The 18256-nt window shown below is 35.0% G+C and overlaps 1 protein-coding gene across 3 annotated transcripts in view; it reads left to right on the top strand.

The window, feature by feature from the left end:
- The window catches only part of ZDHHC2 (zinc finger DHHC-type palmitoyltransferase 2), a 110127-nt gene that overhangs the window by 67098 nt on the left and 24773 nt on the right, over nucleotides 1–18256 (top strand). For all 3 annotated transcript variants that reach the window (XM_060183419.1, XM_007516279.3, XM_060183416.1), the window contains 5 exons: nucleotides 17–49; nucleotides 7202–7322; nucleotides 9422–9554; nucleotides 14972–15098; nucleotides 15652–15744. In XM_060183419.1, coding sequence (XP_060039402.1) covers nucleotides 17–49; nucleotides 7202–7322; nucleotides 9422–9554; nucleotides 14972–15098; nucleotides 15652–15744 — 507 coding nt within the window. The remainder of the gene's footprint in view (nucleotides 1–16; nucleotides 50–7201; nucleotides 7323–9421; nucleotides 9555–14971; nucleotides 15099–15651; nucleotides 15745–18256) is intronic.

Consider the following 18256-nt stretch of genomic DNA (forward strand, 5'->3'; position numbering starts at 1 on the left):
TTTGCTTTTTTTTTAGATGTATTTTAAAGATGGATCATCATTGTCCATGGTGAGTATAGTTCTGTGCTTAAGCAAGTTAATCTTATAAATTTTAATAAATTGAAACAATTACTCATTTTATTAAATGAAATATTGCCTTAGCTAACCTACAAAATTTTGTTAGTTTCCAAATTTGTTTAGTTAGTGAGGGAAAAAAACTTTTATTTAGGAAAACTTCCATAAGATAGTTTTAAAACAAGTAGGTTGACAATATAAATGTCAATTTCTCATATATATTCAGAGCAAATGGTTTTGTTTGTATGAAATACATAAGCCAAGAGACTTTAAAAGCTTCTCAGAAACTACATCAAAATGAACACAAAAACTATATAGAAAAAACTCACAGAAAATTCTAATAATTAATTTAAAGCTTTAATAATTTATTTTAAATAAAACATAATATTAAGAAACAGATTAGGGAATACACCAATGCACACATACTTTTGAACAAGGGTTTGTATTTAGATTTCATTAATATTTCTAACATTTCTAAACCATGAAATTAGGTAATAGATTATTTAAAAGATCTAATTATATCGTATGTAGTGAGAATTAATTTTTCTGCTTTTCTTTTTAACTTTTCAGCCCAGTGTGTATATACTGCTGACAACTACACCAGATATCAGACATGTTGAGTTTAGATATTAAGATTATTCCACAATCCTTACTTTTAATTTTCACAGTGCCAGTTATATTCTAGGGTGTGTGTGTGTGTGTTTAAAATCTGATATCCTGGGGGATGGGCAGTGCCACACCAGTTGAGCACACACGTTACCAGGAGCAAGGAAGGACCCCCATTAGAGCTCACTTACCATTGGTATGAGGGATGATTCACAAGCAGTGAAACAGGTCTGCAGGTGTCTATCTCCTCAATCTCCCTCTCCCCTCTCGATTTATCTTTGTCCTCTCAAAATAAAAGAAAAAAAAAAAACGAGAAAAAATGGCCATTGAAAGCAGTGAATTTGTAGTGCTAGCACTGAGCCCCAGCGATAACCCTGGTGGCAATTTTAAATAAATAAAACTTCTAAAAATTGAATGTTATCTTTTTTTTTAATTTAAGAAAGGATAAATTAACAAAACCATAGGAGGGGTACAACTCCACACAATTCCCACCACCCAATCTCCATATAAACCACCTCCTCCTCTGATAGCTTTCCCATTCTCTATCCCTCTGGGAGAATGGACCCAGGGTCACTGTGGGTTGCAGAAGGTGGAAAGTCTGGCTTCTGTAATTGCTTCCCCGCTGAACATGGGCATTGACTGGTCGGTCCATACTCCCAGTCTGCCTCTCTCTTTCCCTAGTAGGGTGTGTCTCTGGGGAAGCAGAGCTCCAGGACACATTGGTGGGGTCTTCAGTCCAGGGAAGCCTGGCTGGCATCCTGATGGCATCTGGAACCTTGTGGCTGAAAAGAGAGTTAACATACAAATCCAAACAAATTGTTGAGCAATCATGGACCCAAAGCTTGGAATAGTGGAGAGGAAGTGTTAGGGGGGTACTCACTGCAAACTCTAGTGTACTTCTGCTTTCAGGTATATATTTTGCAGTAGTTTATGGATATGTGTGAACATATGCTTTCTCTCACCGAAACTAATGTATATCTAGGTTTTGGGACTTTGTTAGAAAGTGAACCACCTGGAATGGAATTAGAGAATACTATGAAAGGAAAGGTCTCACCCGAGTAATGAAGCTGAAGGGTTGTCATTCCACACGTGAAGTCTCTGGACACAGTCTGAGGTGAAGCATGTTGAGGTGGCAATCGTTGTGTTGATTAGGTTGCGATCGGCAGATGCAATATTATTTGATATAGATTGGGAGAGGCATACGGGAAAGTGGGCCCTATCCAAAGGTTCCAGGACTGGGGGAAGTAGAGGCTCTATAGTGGAGATGTAAGGTTCCTGCTGTCTTAGGGTTCAAAAAGACAATGGATAGTTAATGTCATCATCACATTATTTGGTAATTAGGTTAACTTTAAAAAGTCCTTTTGTTAGGGTTTGCTGTACAGTACTCAGTATCTTGTATATAGCTGTGCTATTGGTTGCTGAATGTTATCTTTTTAATAGTAACAGAAAGTATAAATTATTATATACAAAATTTCACCTCATTGTATTTTGTGCAGCACTGGGAAATTAACATATTTGATACTACTAGTTGGCTTCCCTGGCCTAAATTTCTACCCTTCATATTTTTAGAGTAAGAAGTAGGAGCAAGAGAGAGAAACAGTATTTGTCCACTTTTATAGAAGAGGAAAGTTATGTTCAGAAAAGGTTTAACAGGGTCAGTCAAATAGCTTGTATCATATTTTACTATGTGCATGACCCAGACTAGAGCCCAACTCCCATCACATTGAGGAAGCTTTGGTGTTCTCTCTTTTCTCTCTCTCTCTCTCTCTCTCTCTCTCTCTCTCTCCTACCAAAACAAGGAAAAGAGAGAAGAAAAACAAAAGTTTAATTGTAAACTTAGTGTTATATATATATATATATATATATATATATATATATATATATATATATAACTTTTTTGTTTGTTTTTGTTTAAGAGAGAGTAGAGAAAGTGAGTGAGTGAGTCCACAGGACAAAAGCTTCTTTCAGTGTGACTGTAGTGCTAACTTGAACATGGGTGTCATACATGACAAAGCAGTTCACTATCCAAGTGAGCTATTAAATCAGCCCCATTTTATTTTTAATATACTGAATTTTTTTTCCAGTTTACACTCAGAAAGGAGAACCAACAATTCTTTAGACCAAATGAAAATAACCCACAAGCTACCATGGGAGGGGGTGGGTTATGGGGATTGGGTGGTGGGAATTGTGTGGAGTTGTACCCCTTCTACCTTATGTTTTTGTTCACTAATCCTTTCTTAAATAAAAAATTTAAAAAATAATAATAATAAATGAATAAAAATATATAGCATTGGAAAAAAAAAGAAAGAAAATAACACACAAGGAGTTTTTACCTAGAACTATTTTGTTTTTCCTTTTAAAATCATCCAAAGTCAGAATATGCCATTTTATTTTCAAACTGAGTCTATGAATTAATAATCAATTAAAATGTCTAATCAAAAGTTATCTGTTAGGAAATGGATAAGATGTTCTATAAAAATAAATATTATCACTCTTTTTAAATTATAAAATGTAAAGCAAATTAAAATGCTTTATTATTATTATTACCAGAGCACTGCTCAGCTTTGGTTTATAGTAGTGCAGGGGACTGAACCTGGGACTTTGAAGCATCAGGCATGAGAGTCTCTTTGTGTAACCATTATGCTATCTACCTTCACTCCAAAATGCTTGCTCTTTATGTACTGACTTTCTCATGTTTTCTGGCTTTGACTTGACATTACTATATGTACAAGTTCAACTAACCTGCTTTGCAAATACTATTATGTACAAGTGAAAGTATACTAAATTAGATGTTATAAAGTCTATGATCCAAGTAATTTTATTATATAAAGATTCTATTTATCATTTAACACAAAAGATATTTATTATGTTCCTCTAGGAAGAGAAACATTCTTTCCTAACCCTTCACATTTTCCCTTAATCTACAAGAGTCCTTGTCTTCACTCAACAATGTTCAGTTTCACATCACTCCAGTTTTATCTACCCATTTTGTTGTTGTTGTTGATGTTGAATTGGGGAATTGACTTGAATGACAGTTGTTGTCAAATATGTGTTCATTCTTTCCTTTTGAAACTAATACAAGAAAATGAAAGAACTTTCTATTCTATTATTTTCAGAGAGAATACAATTGGGCTAGCTCATGGGAACAATTTGTGATATTCCTTGCCATAGCTTCATTCAGATGCAATAAAAGAATTTCTGTAATCAGTTTGCATTCACATTAGGATCCCTAGAGTTAAAAATATAATGTACAAGCAGAGTTTTGGATTCTTTACAAATTTATTTGCTGTATACAGGGCCTTTCAAAGTTCCAAAATTACTAAATCTTATGTTGTTCCCTTTGTTTTTATTATATAAGATATAAAATAGAAGTATTTCTTATTATTTTCCTCCTTATATTTCTAGTTTATTAAGTCAAATACATGTTTGCCTTTATTTTTCTTTGATTTATTATTATTTTCACATACATACATGTACATGTTTGTGTGTGTGTGTGTGTGTATATAGAGAGATTACTACAGCACAGGAGTTTTCTCTAACCCACCCACAGAGTTATTACTCTTACCATAATTATATTATTATAATGATTGTTGTTGTTATTTGCAGTGCCAGAGTGTTGCTGAGGAGTTATTCTGATGCAGTCTCCGCCCCCAGGTTTTTCTATGCCCCGCTAAATCCTAGAGTGCCCCCTTTCAACCAATCCTGGCCTTACACGTCACCCCTGGTTGTCGCCCAATAAAAAGCCCCCTCACCCCTCCCCTCTCTCTCTCTGAGGTCTCGCTCCCTGCTTCCCCCCCCCCCCCCCCCCCCCCGTGGTCGGCCATTGCTGGCTGGCTCCACGTGGTCTGAACCAAACCTCCCCCCCATCCTATAATAAAGATTTGTGTACCTCTTTGCTCTGGACGTCCGCTCTCTTCTCCGCGGTGCAGCCCGACACCAGACCACTGCAACAACACCAGAGCATTATGCAAGGACAATATCACCACTGATAGGCCTTTTTTTTCATTGTTTTTATTTTAGATAGAGGGAGGGAGGGGAGAGAAAGAGAGACTAAGACAGGAAAAAAAAAGACACCACAGGACCACTCCACCATATGTGCAGGTTCTCCTGATGTCATGGTACTCCCATGCAGTGCTGGGGCCCTCAGGTACTCATGCCTGGTAAAAACACACACTCTACTGGATGAGTTATCTCCTGATCCCTCCTCTTTTAGTTAATTATTTTTTTTATAGTAAGAACACTTATTAGATTTGTCTCTTACAAACATTTAAGTACATAATACAGTTTGGTAGCTAGGTATACACAGCATGTCGTATAGCAAATATTTACAACTTACTCATCTTGTCTGGTTGAGTAAACATTTTTCATAGGAATATAGATTCACATTAAAAATCTAGATAGAATCCCCCATACCACCATAAACCAGAGCTGAGCAGTGATCTGGTAATAAATAAATAAATAAATAAATAAATAAGTAAAATCTAGGTAGAAAAACCATTTCATTGACTAGAAAAGTCAATAGAGAGGAGACTACCTTACCAACATAAGAGTTGTAAAACTCATGTTTGAGGAGCGGAAATAATACACAAATATCCTATGCAGTTGTATTTTGATGATTAACAAAGTAAACTGAACCAGTGACATAATCAATCACTTCCGTTTGTGTCTTTTATCACCTTTACACAAATCATCGAGTAATTCCCTTGTAATTAAAAAAGGAGAAAAAAAAAACTTTGTTGAAAGTTTTGATAGAAAATGTGCTTATATACTGTGGTCCGGGAGATGGTGCAGTGGATAGAGCACTGGACTCTCAAACATAAGTTCTGCCCCTGGTAGCACATGTACCAGAGTGATGTCTAGTTCCTTCTTTCTCCTCCAATCTCTCTCATTAATAAATAAATAAAATCTTAAAAAAAAAAAAAAAGAAAACGTGCTTATGAGGGCTGGGTGGTGCTGCACCAGGTTGAGCGCACATGTTACAATGCACAAGAACCCAGATTCAAGCCCCTTGTCCCCACCTGCAGGGGGAAAGCTTTGTGAGCAGTGAAGCAGTGTAGCAGGTGTCTCTTGGTCTCTCTCCCTCTCTCTCTCCCCCTAACCTCTCTATTTCTGGATGTCTCTATCTAATAAATAAATAAAAATAATTAAAAAATTTAGAAAGAAAATGTGCTTATAAAGTAAGTGTTATATTTATATTCGTGTCTACTCATATAATAGTTTGTGTCCTTTCTGCCTTTTAAAATTTAATGACTTTTGGGGTAAGATCTGGTGATTATAAATCTCTGTATTTAGAATTACAAATGCTAGAAGTGACTCTCAAAAAATATTTCAAAATAATAATATAATAATAAAAATTAAATTCTTATAAACTACTTAAGTGCCTCAGGGAAACATTATTTAAAGCTACATGTGAATTATGCCCCTTAGTATCTAACTCCAAGTCTATTTCTTTTCATTTTTTTTTAGATAGTCAATTGTATTTTGATATACTTAAAATAACCAATAAGAGATTAAATTGTTACAGTATTTTTCAAATTTCTTTATTGGGGGATTAATGGTTTACAGTTGACAGTAAAATACAATAGCTTGTACATGTGTAACATTTCTTAGTTTTCCACATAACAATTCAACCCCCACTAGGTCCTCCTCTGCCATCATGTTCCAGGACCTGAACCCTCCCCCCGGCCGGCCCCAGAATCTTTCACTTTAGTGCAATATACCAAAGTTACAGTATTTTTTTTTTTTTTAGAGAACACACTTACAACACCACCCACAAGCATGAAATGATTAGGTATAAATCTAACAAAAAGTGAGCAGCATCTGTATGTTGAGCACTACAAGAGCTGATTTAGAAATAACACAAGACTAAGTAAATGAAAATACTATGCTCACATGTTAGGAGACTCAGTGCAACATGACATAGGATGACTGATTTCAAGATTTTCTATTAAGTTACAGTGATCCAGAAAACACAATATAGTTGTGATGAGGAAAGAGGACCTATGTTGAAGGAGCTAGTGTTGTCCAGACACCTATACATTAAACTTCTTTTTTCATATACTTTGATAATCTGGTTGCAGCAGTGTTATGGTGCTGGCATGAAAGAAACAGTTTGTGAAGATATTTCATCTAGTATGGGAAAACCTTAAAGATTTTAAATTTTTTCGTTGTAGCTTGAAATCAACCCAATAGTCATCATGTCCATAAAGAATTTAGTGAATTCTTCTTATCTGCCTGACTTCATTAGATTCCTCACAGACATACCACTTTAAGCATTGCTTATTTGTATTACTGATTAGACATGACATATAGTTATTTGGTTCACGATTGATTAATGCAGGGTCATATACATAATAAAAAACATCTCATTTTAGTCAAATGGATTTCTTAATGTTTGTGGATGTAAAGAAAATTTTGAGTTAAAGTAAATAATTTCAATACACTCTTTTCAATGTAGGAAACCAAGCCACAGTTAGACACATGTATAATGAGTGTAAAATTCTGAGATTCACTAAAAATGTTGTTTTTGTTTTATTAACAGGGTGAACAATTGTGTTGGATTTTCAAACTATAAGTTTTTCCTCCTTTTCCTGGCATATTCTCTGCTGTATTGTCTTTTTATTGCTGCCACAGATTTGCAGTATTTTATCAAATTTTGGACAGTAAGTCATTACCTTGGAAATGTTTTTTGATATACAAAGACATATAATAATAGATTTTCAATAATTAATTACTCCAGATACCAATTTAAAGAATAGAGTTATTTTATATAATGAATCTCATTGTTCACAGATTCTGTGTTTGTGAGAAATATTTGTAAGCCCAATATCAATACTCTCATAGTTTTTGTGATCATTTCCAGCTATGCAGGATAGACAAAAACATTGAATTATACTATGTACACATTCTCAGCTGATATCAAACTGACTCTCTGACTTCTTGTTTTAAATCTATTTAAACAAGTGTGTCCATTTAATGCCATTTTATTTTTTCATTTTTGTACTTTTATTAGTGATTCCATGGTTTAAAATGATATTGAAGCATAGTGATAAGTTTTATGTGGTATTTCAAAGCAAGAAACGGTAAGGCATTTTTATAGAGAAAATACTTCTGTTATTAAGCTTCATTCAAGCTTCATTATACTGCTGTTAGCTGTGAGTGTTCAGTTAATATACTGACAGTATATGTGAAATAAGGTGTCTTAACATCAAAATACTGGGTTTCAAATCAAACATTTGGCCTAGACAGTGCCAGAGGCTGTCAGGAATCTAGTTGTTTTTTCCCCTTGGGGAAATAATTCAGTACTCACAAAGTCAGTGTTCATGGCAACTGCGTAGACTATGATATCTGTGAATAAGGACTGGCTGTATAAGAAGTTTGTTTTTAAGGACTGACTATATAAGAAGCTCATTTTTAGTATTGACAAATACTTTTTGCACTAAAGGATTACTTTTAAACAATTAAATGTTTATAATGTTCTGTGGTTTTATTAGGTATTGCCTGACAAAATATTAAGTAGCTCATAGTCTTATGTACTATATTCTTTAAATATAAGCAAAGAAAAACTAAATAGCAGTATCAATTATTCAAAATCAATCTTTGTGAATACAAAACAGCAATTTAAAAATGTTATTCTCTGCCTGGATTGTTTTATTATTTTCATAAATACCTATTTAAAAATATTTTTATTATGGTAAGAGTTTCTGAACTGCTAGCTCTTATATGTGAAATTTGAACCACACTCAGTACTAACAACTTATTGAGGCATAATATGTGCTGGTTTACAATGACATGCACTAAGGATAGCCAGGTGAGTGGGCATTTGTTTAGCATTCAAAGATAACTTCTGTATCCACAATGAAGAACGATTTTCCTAAAGAAATGTCTGAGAAAATATGGCCTCACTGCTCCTCACTCCCATGGATGGTTTTAGTTACAAACTAAAAATACATTTTCAAAAGGAATGACCAGTTTCTCTGTGAAGACTGTGCTCTCAAAATTTATTTGTGAACTGTTGTGTCAATCCAACAGTTATGATAGCATATTGAAATAATGTGACCGTCTGGCAGAAGGGATTACCTTCTCTCAGCTGAGATTCAGCAATATCCATGGCACCAAGTTTTCTGTTCTAGAGGAAGAGCAGATATTCTTGGACAATACCTACAGTGAGAGTCAATCTCCTTTTGCTTTGTGAAGACATTTTTCATTCCATGGATATTGTGATGTTTTAGATAAGTGGTATAAGCTAGTGTTATCTTTTCTGTGGTGTTATTATTTAAAATAGCTTGAAGCATTATTGTGGATGTGTTGTTCTGTGTTCTTGTAGTTGATCCTGTTATTTGTAATGACGTAAAACATCACTAAGCATAGCAGCTAATTTATGGCACTTAACCTTCATTTTCTGGCATTATAATAAAATACTGAAACATTTGTAAATCTGTAGTATTAGCAAAACATGTTAATATAGTACATTGAAAGCCATATTTAGTAATTCCTTTTACCTTGCTTCCTACATGCATACCTACTGCTATATTTTTTCTATGAATTTATTATATGAAACAAAAAATCCCAAATTTTAATATTTCACATTTATATTGATATTCCAGTAAACATGTACTTTAATCTGGTGATAGATATTTTTCTCTGTTTCAACATAGTCATATATCTATACCTGTCTCCATATCTAAATTGAAGGAAAAAATCTTATAGGGAAATACTTGTCCCTTTGACAAAACATTTTATTTTCTTCCTTTCTTTATAGAATGGGCTACCAGATACTCAAGCCAAGTTCCATATTATGTTTTTATTCTTTGCTGCAGCTATGTTTTCTGTCAGCTTGTCTTCTCTGTTTGGCTATCATTGTTGGCTAGTCAGCAAAAATAAATCTACATTAGGTGAGTATTCAATTACTGTAGCTAACAGAACTTTAAATTAATAGATACTCATAAAAAGTTGCCATATGACTAAAATATATCCTATCCTGAATGACAAAAATTATTATTACATTTCACCTTTTCTTGGTGGGATGTGACGTTAGACACATAAAATATTGATTTATTCCATATATTTATTGACTTCTATTACATGTAAAGTTATATATATGAAAAAGACCAAAACAGTCTATTAAGAGGTACAGAAGGTTAATAACTAAACAGAGAAGTAATTGTAAAATGAAGAGCGTTTTAAATAAACACAGGGGCCGGGAGGTAGCACACAAGCTTAAGTGCACGTAGTACAAAGGAAAAAAGGATCCGCTCAAGGATCTTGGTTCCAGCCCCAGGTTCCCCACCTGCAGGGCATCCCCTCACAAGAAATAAAGTAGGTCTGCAGGTGTGTGTCTATCTTCTCCTCCCCTCTCAATTTCTCTGTTATAGAAAATAAAAAATAAAAAAGTGGCCACAGGAGAAGTGGATTAGTAGTGCTGGTATCAAGCCCCAGCAATAACTCTGGAGGCATAAACAAATAAATAAATGAAAAAAGAAAGAAAATAAACAACAGAAATTTTACCCATTTGTCAATAACTATACTTACTGTAAACTATTAACCACCTCCCCAATAGAAAAAAAAAATCAAGAGCTGAAGGTAAATGAATTGAATTAACCTAATAAAAATCCAGTCATGGAAAAAGATAGAACTCCTCCGGCAGAGAAAATAGTCCAACAAAAAATTAGAAGGCAGTGCTTCAAAAGCACTGTTATAAATGTTTACATTCAAAAAAGAGATGTCTAAAATCAATAGCATTACAATTATTAAATTAGGAAAGGAATAACAAAGTATACCCAATGCTAGCAAAAATAAGAAAATAATAGAGAGAAGGTCATAAAAACCGAGAATTTTTAAGTGCTTATCAGTAAAATTAATAATTTGATTTGAAAGTTATGAACCAAGTTGGAAAAACCTTTATCTAGAAAGAAAAAAAAGTTAAAAATCAAAAGTAAACATGGCAATATTACTACAGAATTTACAGAAATAAGAAGGATTATAAGAGGATACTCGAAACAATAGGACACCCAAAACTTAAGTAATCTTGGGAAAATTCCTAGAAATACATATACTACAAACTGGCAAAATAATTCATTTGGATTGTATACTTCTTTGCCTTATATGACCCAAGTTATTTATTTTGAGAGAAAACATACACACCCACACCACCCCTGCAACACTGCTTCACCTGGAAAGAACCTTCATTTATAAAATGGAATTACTGACAATACTATAGGATAAGAGGGATACATTTCCACACAATGCCCACACCCAGAGCTCCATACCCAGCCCACTCCCTTGATAGCTTCCCTATTCTTTATGCCTCTGGGATTATGGACCCAGGATCATTATAGGGAGCAGAAGGTGAGAGGTCTGCCTTCTGTAATTGCTTCTCTGCTGAACATGGGCATTGGCAGGTTGATCCATTCTCCCAACCTGTCTCCCTCTTTCCCTAGTGGGGCAGGGTATCTGGGGAGGTGAGGTTCTAGACACATAGTGGGGTCATCTGCCCAGGGAAGTCAGGTTGGCATCATGGTATCATCTGGAACCTGGTGGCTGAAAAAGAGTTAAGACACAATGCAGAACAAATTGTTGACGAATCAGGAACCAGAACACTGACCAGCTCTGGCTCATGGTGATGTGGGGGATTGAACCTGGGACTTGGTGCCTCAGACTTGAAAGTGTCTTTGGATAACCATGATGCTATCTACCACCATAAATAAGTAATCCGTGTAAGAAAAACTGGCTTAGATCAGGAAAACAGCCATGAAAGCCTAAAAAAAATATTTTTAAAAAAATTTTATTTATTTATTAATGAGAAAGATAGGAAAGAACCAGACATCACTCTGGTACATGTGTTGCCAGGGATTGAATTTAGGACCTAATGCTTGAGAGTCCAGTGCTTTGTCCACTGTGCCACCTCTCAGACCACAGTAATATTTTTTCTCTCTCTTTTTTTTTTTGCTTCTAGGGTTATCACTGAGGCTTGGTGTCAGCAGTATGAATCCACTGCTTCTGGAGGCTATTTTTCCCATTTTGTTGCCCTTGTTGTGGTTGATATTGTTATTGTTATTGTTGTTGTTGTTGGATAGGACCGAGAGGAAGGGAAGACAGAGAGGGGGAGAGAAAGATTAGACACCTGCAGACCTGCTTCACTGCTTGTGAAGTGACCACCCCCCTGCAGGTGGGGAGATGGAAGCTCAAACCAGGATCCTTACGTAAGTCCTTGCGCTTTGCACCATGTGCACTTAACCCACTGCACTACCACCCAGCCCCCCACAATAAATATTTTTTTAAAAAGAGGGGGAAAAAAGGTAGATTGGGCTATCAAAGTTTAAAAAAAAAAGTGGAACAAAAGATATCAAAGAAAATCAAAAGAAAACCTACAAATTGAGAATAATATATGAAAACTATGTATCTGAGAAGAGTTGAAATATGCAAATACCCAGGAAATGCAAATAAATATGGGGGCCAGGGAATGGCTAGCCTAGTAGAATGCACATGTTATCATACACAAGGACCCTGGTGTGAGCCCCAGCCACTACACACCGGGAAACCACACAGAGGTGAACTGATGCTGTGGTGTTTCCCCTCTGTGACACTCTTCCCTTATTATGCTCTCCCTCTCTGTCTCAAGGCTAGGTGCCAACAAATATGGCAACTCCACCGCTCATGGTAGTCATTTGTTTTTCTTTCTTTTTTCTTTTTTCTTTTTTTTTTTTTGTATTTTTCTGATACTGACAGAAACAGGGAAGGACATGGGAGAAATAGGAGGAGAGAGACACCTTACAACACTGCTTTACACTAGTGTAGTTTCCTCACTATGGTAGGGACTGAGGGCTTGAACCCAATCCTCTTGCAGGGTAGCGTGTATGCTATTGGATATGCCTCCATCAACTACTGTCTCTCAGCTTCTATCTTTAGTAAGAAAGTAAGTAAGTAGTAAGTAAGTAAGTCTTCTGGGAGCAGAGGGAGTGAAGGAATCATGCCTTAGCCATAAGCTTGGTGGCAAAAATTAGTAATAAAGTCTTTCACTGGAAGCAGAAATTAATACAAACAGCCAAATTTTAAGTTTGACAAAGGATTTAAATACACACTTATGTGGATGTTTCATCTAAGAGAATATATAAAAATAAGTATATAAAATAAGTATATAAAAATATATTTAACATCATTCGTTATTAGAGCAATATAAATCAGAACTACAGTAAATTGTCACTTCATACCCAGTAGGACAGCTATAATTAAGAAAAAGAAAAAAAAACAGCAAGAATACATTGTTGGTGGGAATATAAAAGGGACTGTAAGAAAAAAATTAAAGCAGGAACTAGGTGGTGGTGTAACTGTTTGAAGACACATGTTACAATACACAAGGACCCAGGTTTAAGCGTCTGGACTTCACCTGCAAGGGAAAAACTTCACAAGCAGTGGAGTAGTGCTCCAAATATCTATCTATCTATCTATCTTCCCCTTCCCTCTTGATTTCTCTGTTTCTACCTAATAATAATAATAATAGTAATAATATAGGCAATTCTTCAAAAAAAAATTGAACATAGAATTCTTACATGACCCAGTCATTCCACACCAAAATACAATATATACTCCAAAGAATTAAAAAATAATAACTCAGATTTGTCTATCAATATTTGTAGCAGTTATATTCATAATAGACAAAAAATTGGAGCAACCTAAACAAAAATGAAAGGATGAGGGAATTAAGAAAATGTTATTCCTATACAGTGATCTATTATTCTGGTCATTAAAAATACTGGCACACTATAATACATATAAATCTTTAAAGTATGCCAAGTAAAAGAATTCAAAAAAAGAGATTACATAGTATATAACTTCATTTGTATCAAAAATACAAAAAAGGTAGTTCAATTAAAAAAAAAAGCATAATGTTAGTTTCCAGGAGATGAAAAGAAAGAATGGGAAATTACTGCTTCATGGACATGGGTTTTCTCCTAGAGTGATGAGGTTTAATTTGGAACTTGTGGTAGTAACACAAAATTATGATTGTATTAAGTACTGCTAAATTGATTACTTAAACCTGGCTAGTTTTATATTCTTTGAATTAAAAAATAAATAAAACTTCCATAGAAAAACTAGAAGTGTTCGTGAAACTGGCCCCATGATTGGAGCATAACAAACTTAAAACTACTGAGGAATAAGAAGGGACTAAACTAAGTAGAGTCTTCTAGTCTAAGGGTATGATTTGGAGGGTGTGACTAGGACTTGCAAATCCTTATTATCTCAAGTGATTAATTAAGCTCTGAGAATATATTATAGTGAAGATTATTTGTAATATATAGTCAATGACTATTAATTTTAATGTTAAAGTGACATTTTGCTACCAAAAAAAGAATAAAAGTCTTTTATTCTAAATTATATATTATATATTAATTGCAACTTTCAAAAAATAAATGAGTTGTTTCTAGAGCTTTTAGCTCCTAGAAGTGTCCATATTGAACTTGTAGCTATTTCCAGATGGTATGGTCCTATATTATAAAACTGTTTCTTAAAAAGTTGTTTAACCTAAAATGCCAAATGCTATCAAACTGCCACATTTTCCTTTATACTAGTTTGATTCTGCTAGTAATAGTTCTTTTTTTAAATAAAAAAATCAATGTATGTCTATGTTTGTTCATAAACCAAAAAAAAAAAATTTCAGGTTTTACATCTTGGCATGTTTAAGAAGGAAAGAATGCATAATGGTAGAAACACAAAGACCATTTATAGGTTCATCTGTCATTTACTTGTTGTGTGCTCTTGAGCAAGTCCCACAGTCTCTCTGAACCTCAGCTTCCACGTGCTGAATAGGCATAATGTATGGTTCACTATTGGACCCTGGTCAGGAAAACCAGTTTTCAAAATATGGGGTCATCAGAAAAAAATATGATTGAGCTGAAAATTGAATGAAGTTGAGAAATGGAATTTATTGACCAAACAAAGCAGTTCATAGGACGTAGGTAAAGTATATAATGCATGCATAAGAGATGTAGATGTGTATAGATCTTTGTCCATTTATCTATCTAAAAATATCTAGGTGGTGTAGTTTTAACTATTTTGTTTGTATGTTCTTCTTTTGTACAAAGTACATATGTTGTCATAATAAAAGGGACACTTAAAATTAAAATAGAAGTAATTCATATCTTATGACTGTTTGAATAAAATAGACTATTGTAGGACTGCCATGTAGGCACCTAACAGAGATATTTCATTGATTTTTTAGAATTTTCTCATTTAATTCAATTATTTCTAAATATATGGATTTACATGTTGGCATGTCCTTTATTTATGTGCTTGCTCTACCATCCTTTCCTAGAGGCATTTAGAAGTCCAGTATTTCGACAAGGAACAGACAAGAATGGATTCAGCTTGGGTTTTAGTAAAAATATGCGACAAGTTTTTGGTGATGAGAAAAAATACTGGTTGCTACCCATTTTCTCAAGGTACTTCATTATTATTTTTTTTTAGATTTTAAGATAAACTAAGTAACTTTGTAATTCTGTATGGGATGTCTCATTTTGAAAGTTATCATTTTGTGATTTACTATACATCAATGTAGATGTCAGTTAACTCATCTCCCTAAGCACAGTATACTAAAGTCAAGATCTGATACATATTTTATCCATAATATAACTATGTCTCATCAGTGGCTGTTTTTTTACAATATTTACTTATTTATTATATTTTGCCTTCAGAATTGTTGCTGGGGCTCTGTGCCAGCAATATGAATCCACTGCTCCTGGCAGCCATTTCTTTTTTCCCCCATTTTATTAGGTAGGACAGAGAGAAATTGAGAGAGGATAGGGATGTAGAGAGAGGGGGAGAAGCAGACCCCTGCAGGTGGGGAGCAGGGGCTCAAACCCGGGTACTTGTGCTTTGTGCTATGTACACTTGACTGGGTGTGCCACCACCCAATCCCTTGGTGGCTGTTTTTAACAGAGTTTTACTGTTTTGTGCTTTCTACTTCTCAGTTGTCAATTTTTCTCTAAATTACAGTCTAGGTGATGGCTGCTCCTTTCCAACTTGCCTTGTTAATCAGGATCCCGAACAACCACCGACTCCTGCGGGATTGAATTCAACAGCTAAAAAGTAATCCTGTCTCTGTCTTTCTTTTGTTTTTATTTTTTTATTGGAGAATTAATGTTTTAAATTTGACAGTAAATATGAGTTTGTACATGCATAACATTTGCCAGTTTTCCATATAACCATACAACCCCCACTAGGTCATGTGTCATTCTTCTTGGACCTGTATTCTCCCCCACCCCACCCCACCCCATCCCAGAGTCTTTTACTTTGGTGCGATACACCAATTCAAGTTCAGGTTCTACTTGTGTTTTCTCTTCTAATCTCATTTTTCAACTTCTGCCTAAGAGTGATATATCTCATTTTCATCCTTCTGTTTCTGACTTATTTTACGTAACATGAATTTTTCAAGGTCCATAAAAGATCGGCTGAAAACAGTGAAGTCACCATTTTTTATAGCTGAGTAGTATTCCATTGTGTATATATAACACAGCTTGCTCAGCCACTCATCTGCTGTTGGACACCTGGGTTGCTTCCAGGTTTTGGCTTTTACAAATTGTGCTGCTAAGAACATATGTGTACACAGGTATTTTGGGATGGATGTGCTGGGTTCCTTAGGATATATCACCAGGAGAGGAACTGCAGGATCATAGGGTAGGTCCATTTCTAGCCTTCTGAGAGTTCTCCAGACTGTTCTCCACAGAGGTTAGACCAGTTGACATTCCCACCAACAATGCAGGAGGGTTCCTTTGACGCCACAACCTCTCCAGCATTTGCTGCTGTTACCTTTTCTGATGTATGACATTCTCACAGGAGTGAAGTGGTATTTCATTATTGTCTTTATTTGCATTTTTCTGACAATCAGACACTTGAAGTCTTTTTTCATCCTTTTGGATCTCTTCTGTGGTGAATATTATGTCCATGTCCTCTCCCCATTTTTTAATGGGATTATTTGTTTTCTTGTTGAGTTTGGAAAGCTCTTTATATATTTTGTTGATTAGCTTCTTGTCTGATGAATGGCATGTAAAGATCTCTCATTCTGTGAGGGGTCTCTTGGTTTGGGTAGTGGTTTCTTTTGCTGTGCAGAAGCTTTTTAATTTGATGTAGTCCCATAGGTTTATGCTTGCCTTAGTCTTCTTTGTAATTGATTTCTTTCATTGAAGATGTCTTTAAAATTTATGCGGAAAAGAGTTCTGCCAACATTTTCCTCTAGTATCTGATAGTTTCTGTTCTACCATTCAAGTCCTTGATACACCTGGAATTTACTTTAGTTTTTGGTGACATATAGTGGTTCAGTTTCATTCTTTTGCATGTTTCAACCCAGTTTTTTCCAACACCATTTGTTGAAGAGACTCTGCTTTCCCCATTTAATAGTCTGGGCAACTTTGCCAAAGATTAGATGTCCATAGGTGTGGGGGTTTACTTCTGGGCTCTCAATTCTATTCCACTGGTCAGTGTGTCTATTCATGTTCCAGTTCCAAGCAGTTTTGATGACAATGGCTCTATAATACAATTTGAGATCTGGGAGTGTGATGCCTCCAGTTCTGTTCTTTCTTCTCAAGGTTGTTTTGGCAATTCTAGGTCTTTTCTGGTCCCAGATAAACATTTGTAGCATTTGTCCTATTATCCTAAAAAATGTGATTGGGATCTTGATGGGGATAGCATTCAATTTGTAGATGGTCTGGTAGTATATTCATTCTGATGATGTTAATTCTTCTAACCCATGAGCATGGAATATCTTTCCACTTCTTTGTGTCTTTTTCAATTTCCTTGAGTAGTGACTCATAATTTTCAGTATACAAGTCTTTCACTTCTTTGGTTAGGTTTATTCATAGATATTTTGTTGTTTCTATTGCTATAGTAAAAGGAATTGATTTCTGGATTTCAACTTCTTCTAACATAGTGTTTGCACAGAGGAATGCCACTGACTTTTGAATGTTAATTTTGTAGCCTGACAGATTACTGTATTGCCTGGTGATTTCCAAAAGCTTCTTGCTGGATTCCTTAGGTTTTTCCTATGTATTCTATCATGTCATCTGCAAATAGGGAGACTTTGACTTCTTCTCTTCCAATCTGTATGCCTTTAATTCCTTGTTCCTGCCTGATTGCTATGGCAAGAATTTCTAACACTATATTGAATAATAATGGTGATAGTGGGCAGCCCTGTCTAATACCTGATCTGAGAAGAAATACTTCCACTTTTTCACCATTGAGTATGATGTTGGCTGTAGGTTTGCTATATATAGGCCATACAACCTTAGGAATTTTCCATCTATTCCCATTTTTTGTAGTGTTTTGATCATAAAGGGATGTTGTATTTTGTCAAAGGCTTTCTCTGCATCTATTGATATGACCATGTGGTTTTTGTTCTTGCTTTTGTTGATATGATGGATCATGTTGATTAATGTACATGTATTAAACCAACCTTGCATCCCTGGGATAAACCCCACCTGGTCATGATGAACAATCTTTTTAATATACTGCTGTATCTGGTTGGCTAGAATTTTGTTCAATATTTTAGCATCTATATTCATCAGAGTTATTGGTCTATATTTTTTTTTTTTGGTTTTGTCTCTGT

The sequence above is a fragment of the Erinaceus europaeus genome, chromosome 2, assembly GCF_950295315.1.
Source record: "Erinaceus europaeus chromosome 2, mEriEur2.1, whole genome shotgun sequence".
Taxonomy (NCBI): domain Eukaryota; kingdom Metazoa; phylum Chordata; class Mammalia; order Eulipotyphla; family Erinaceidae; genus Erinaceus; species Erinaceus europaeus.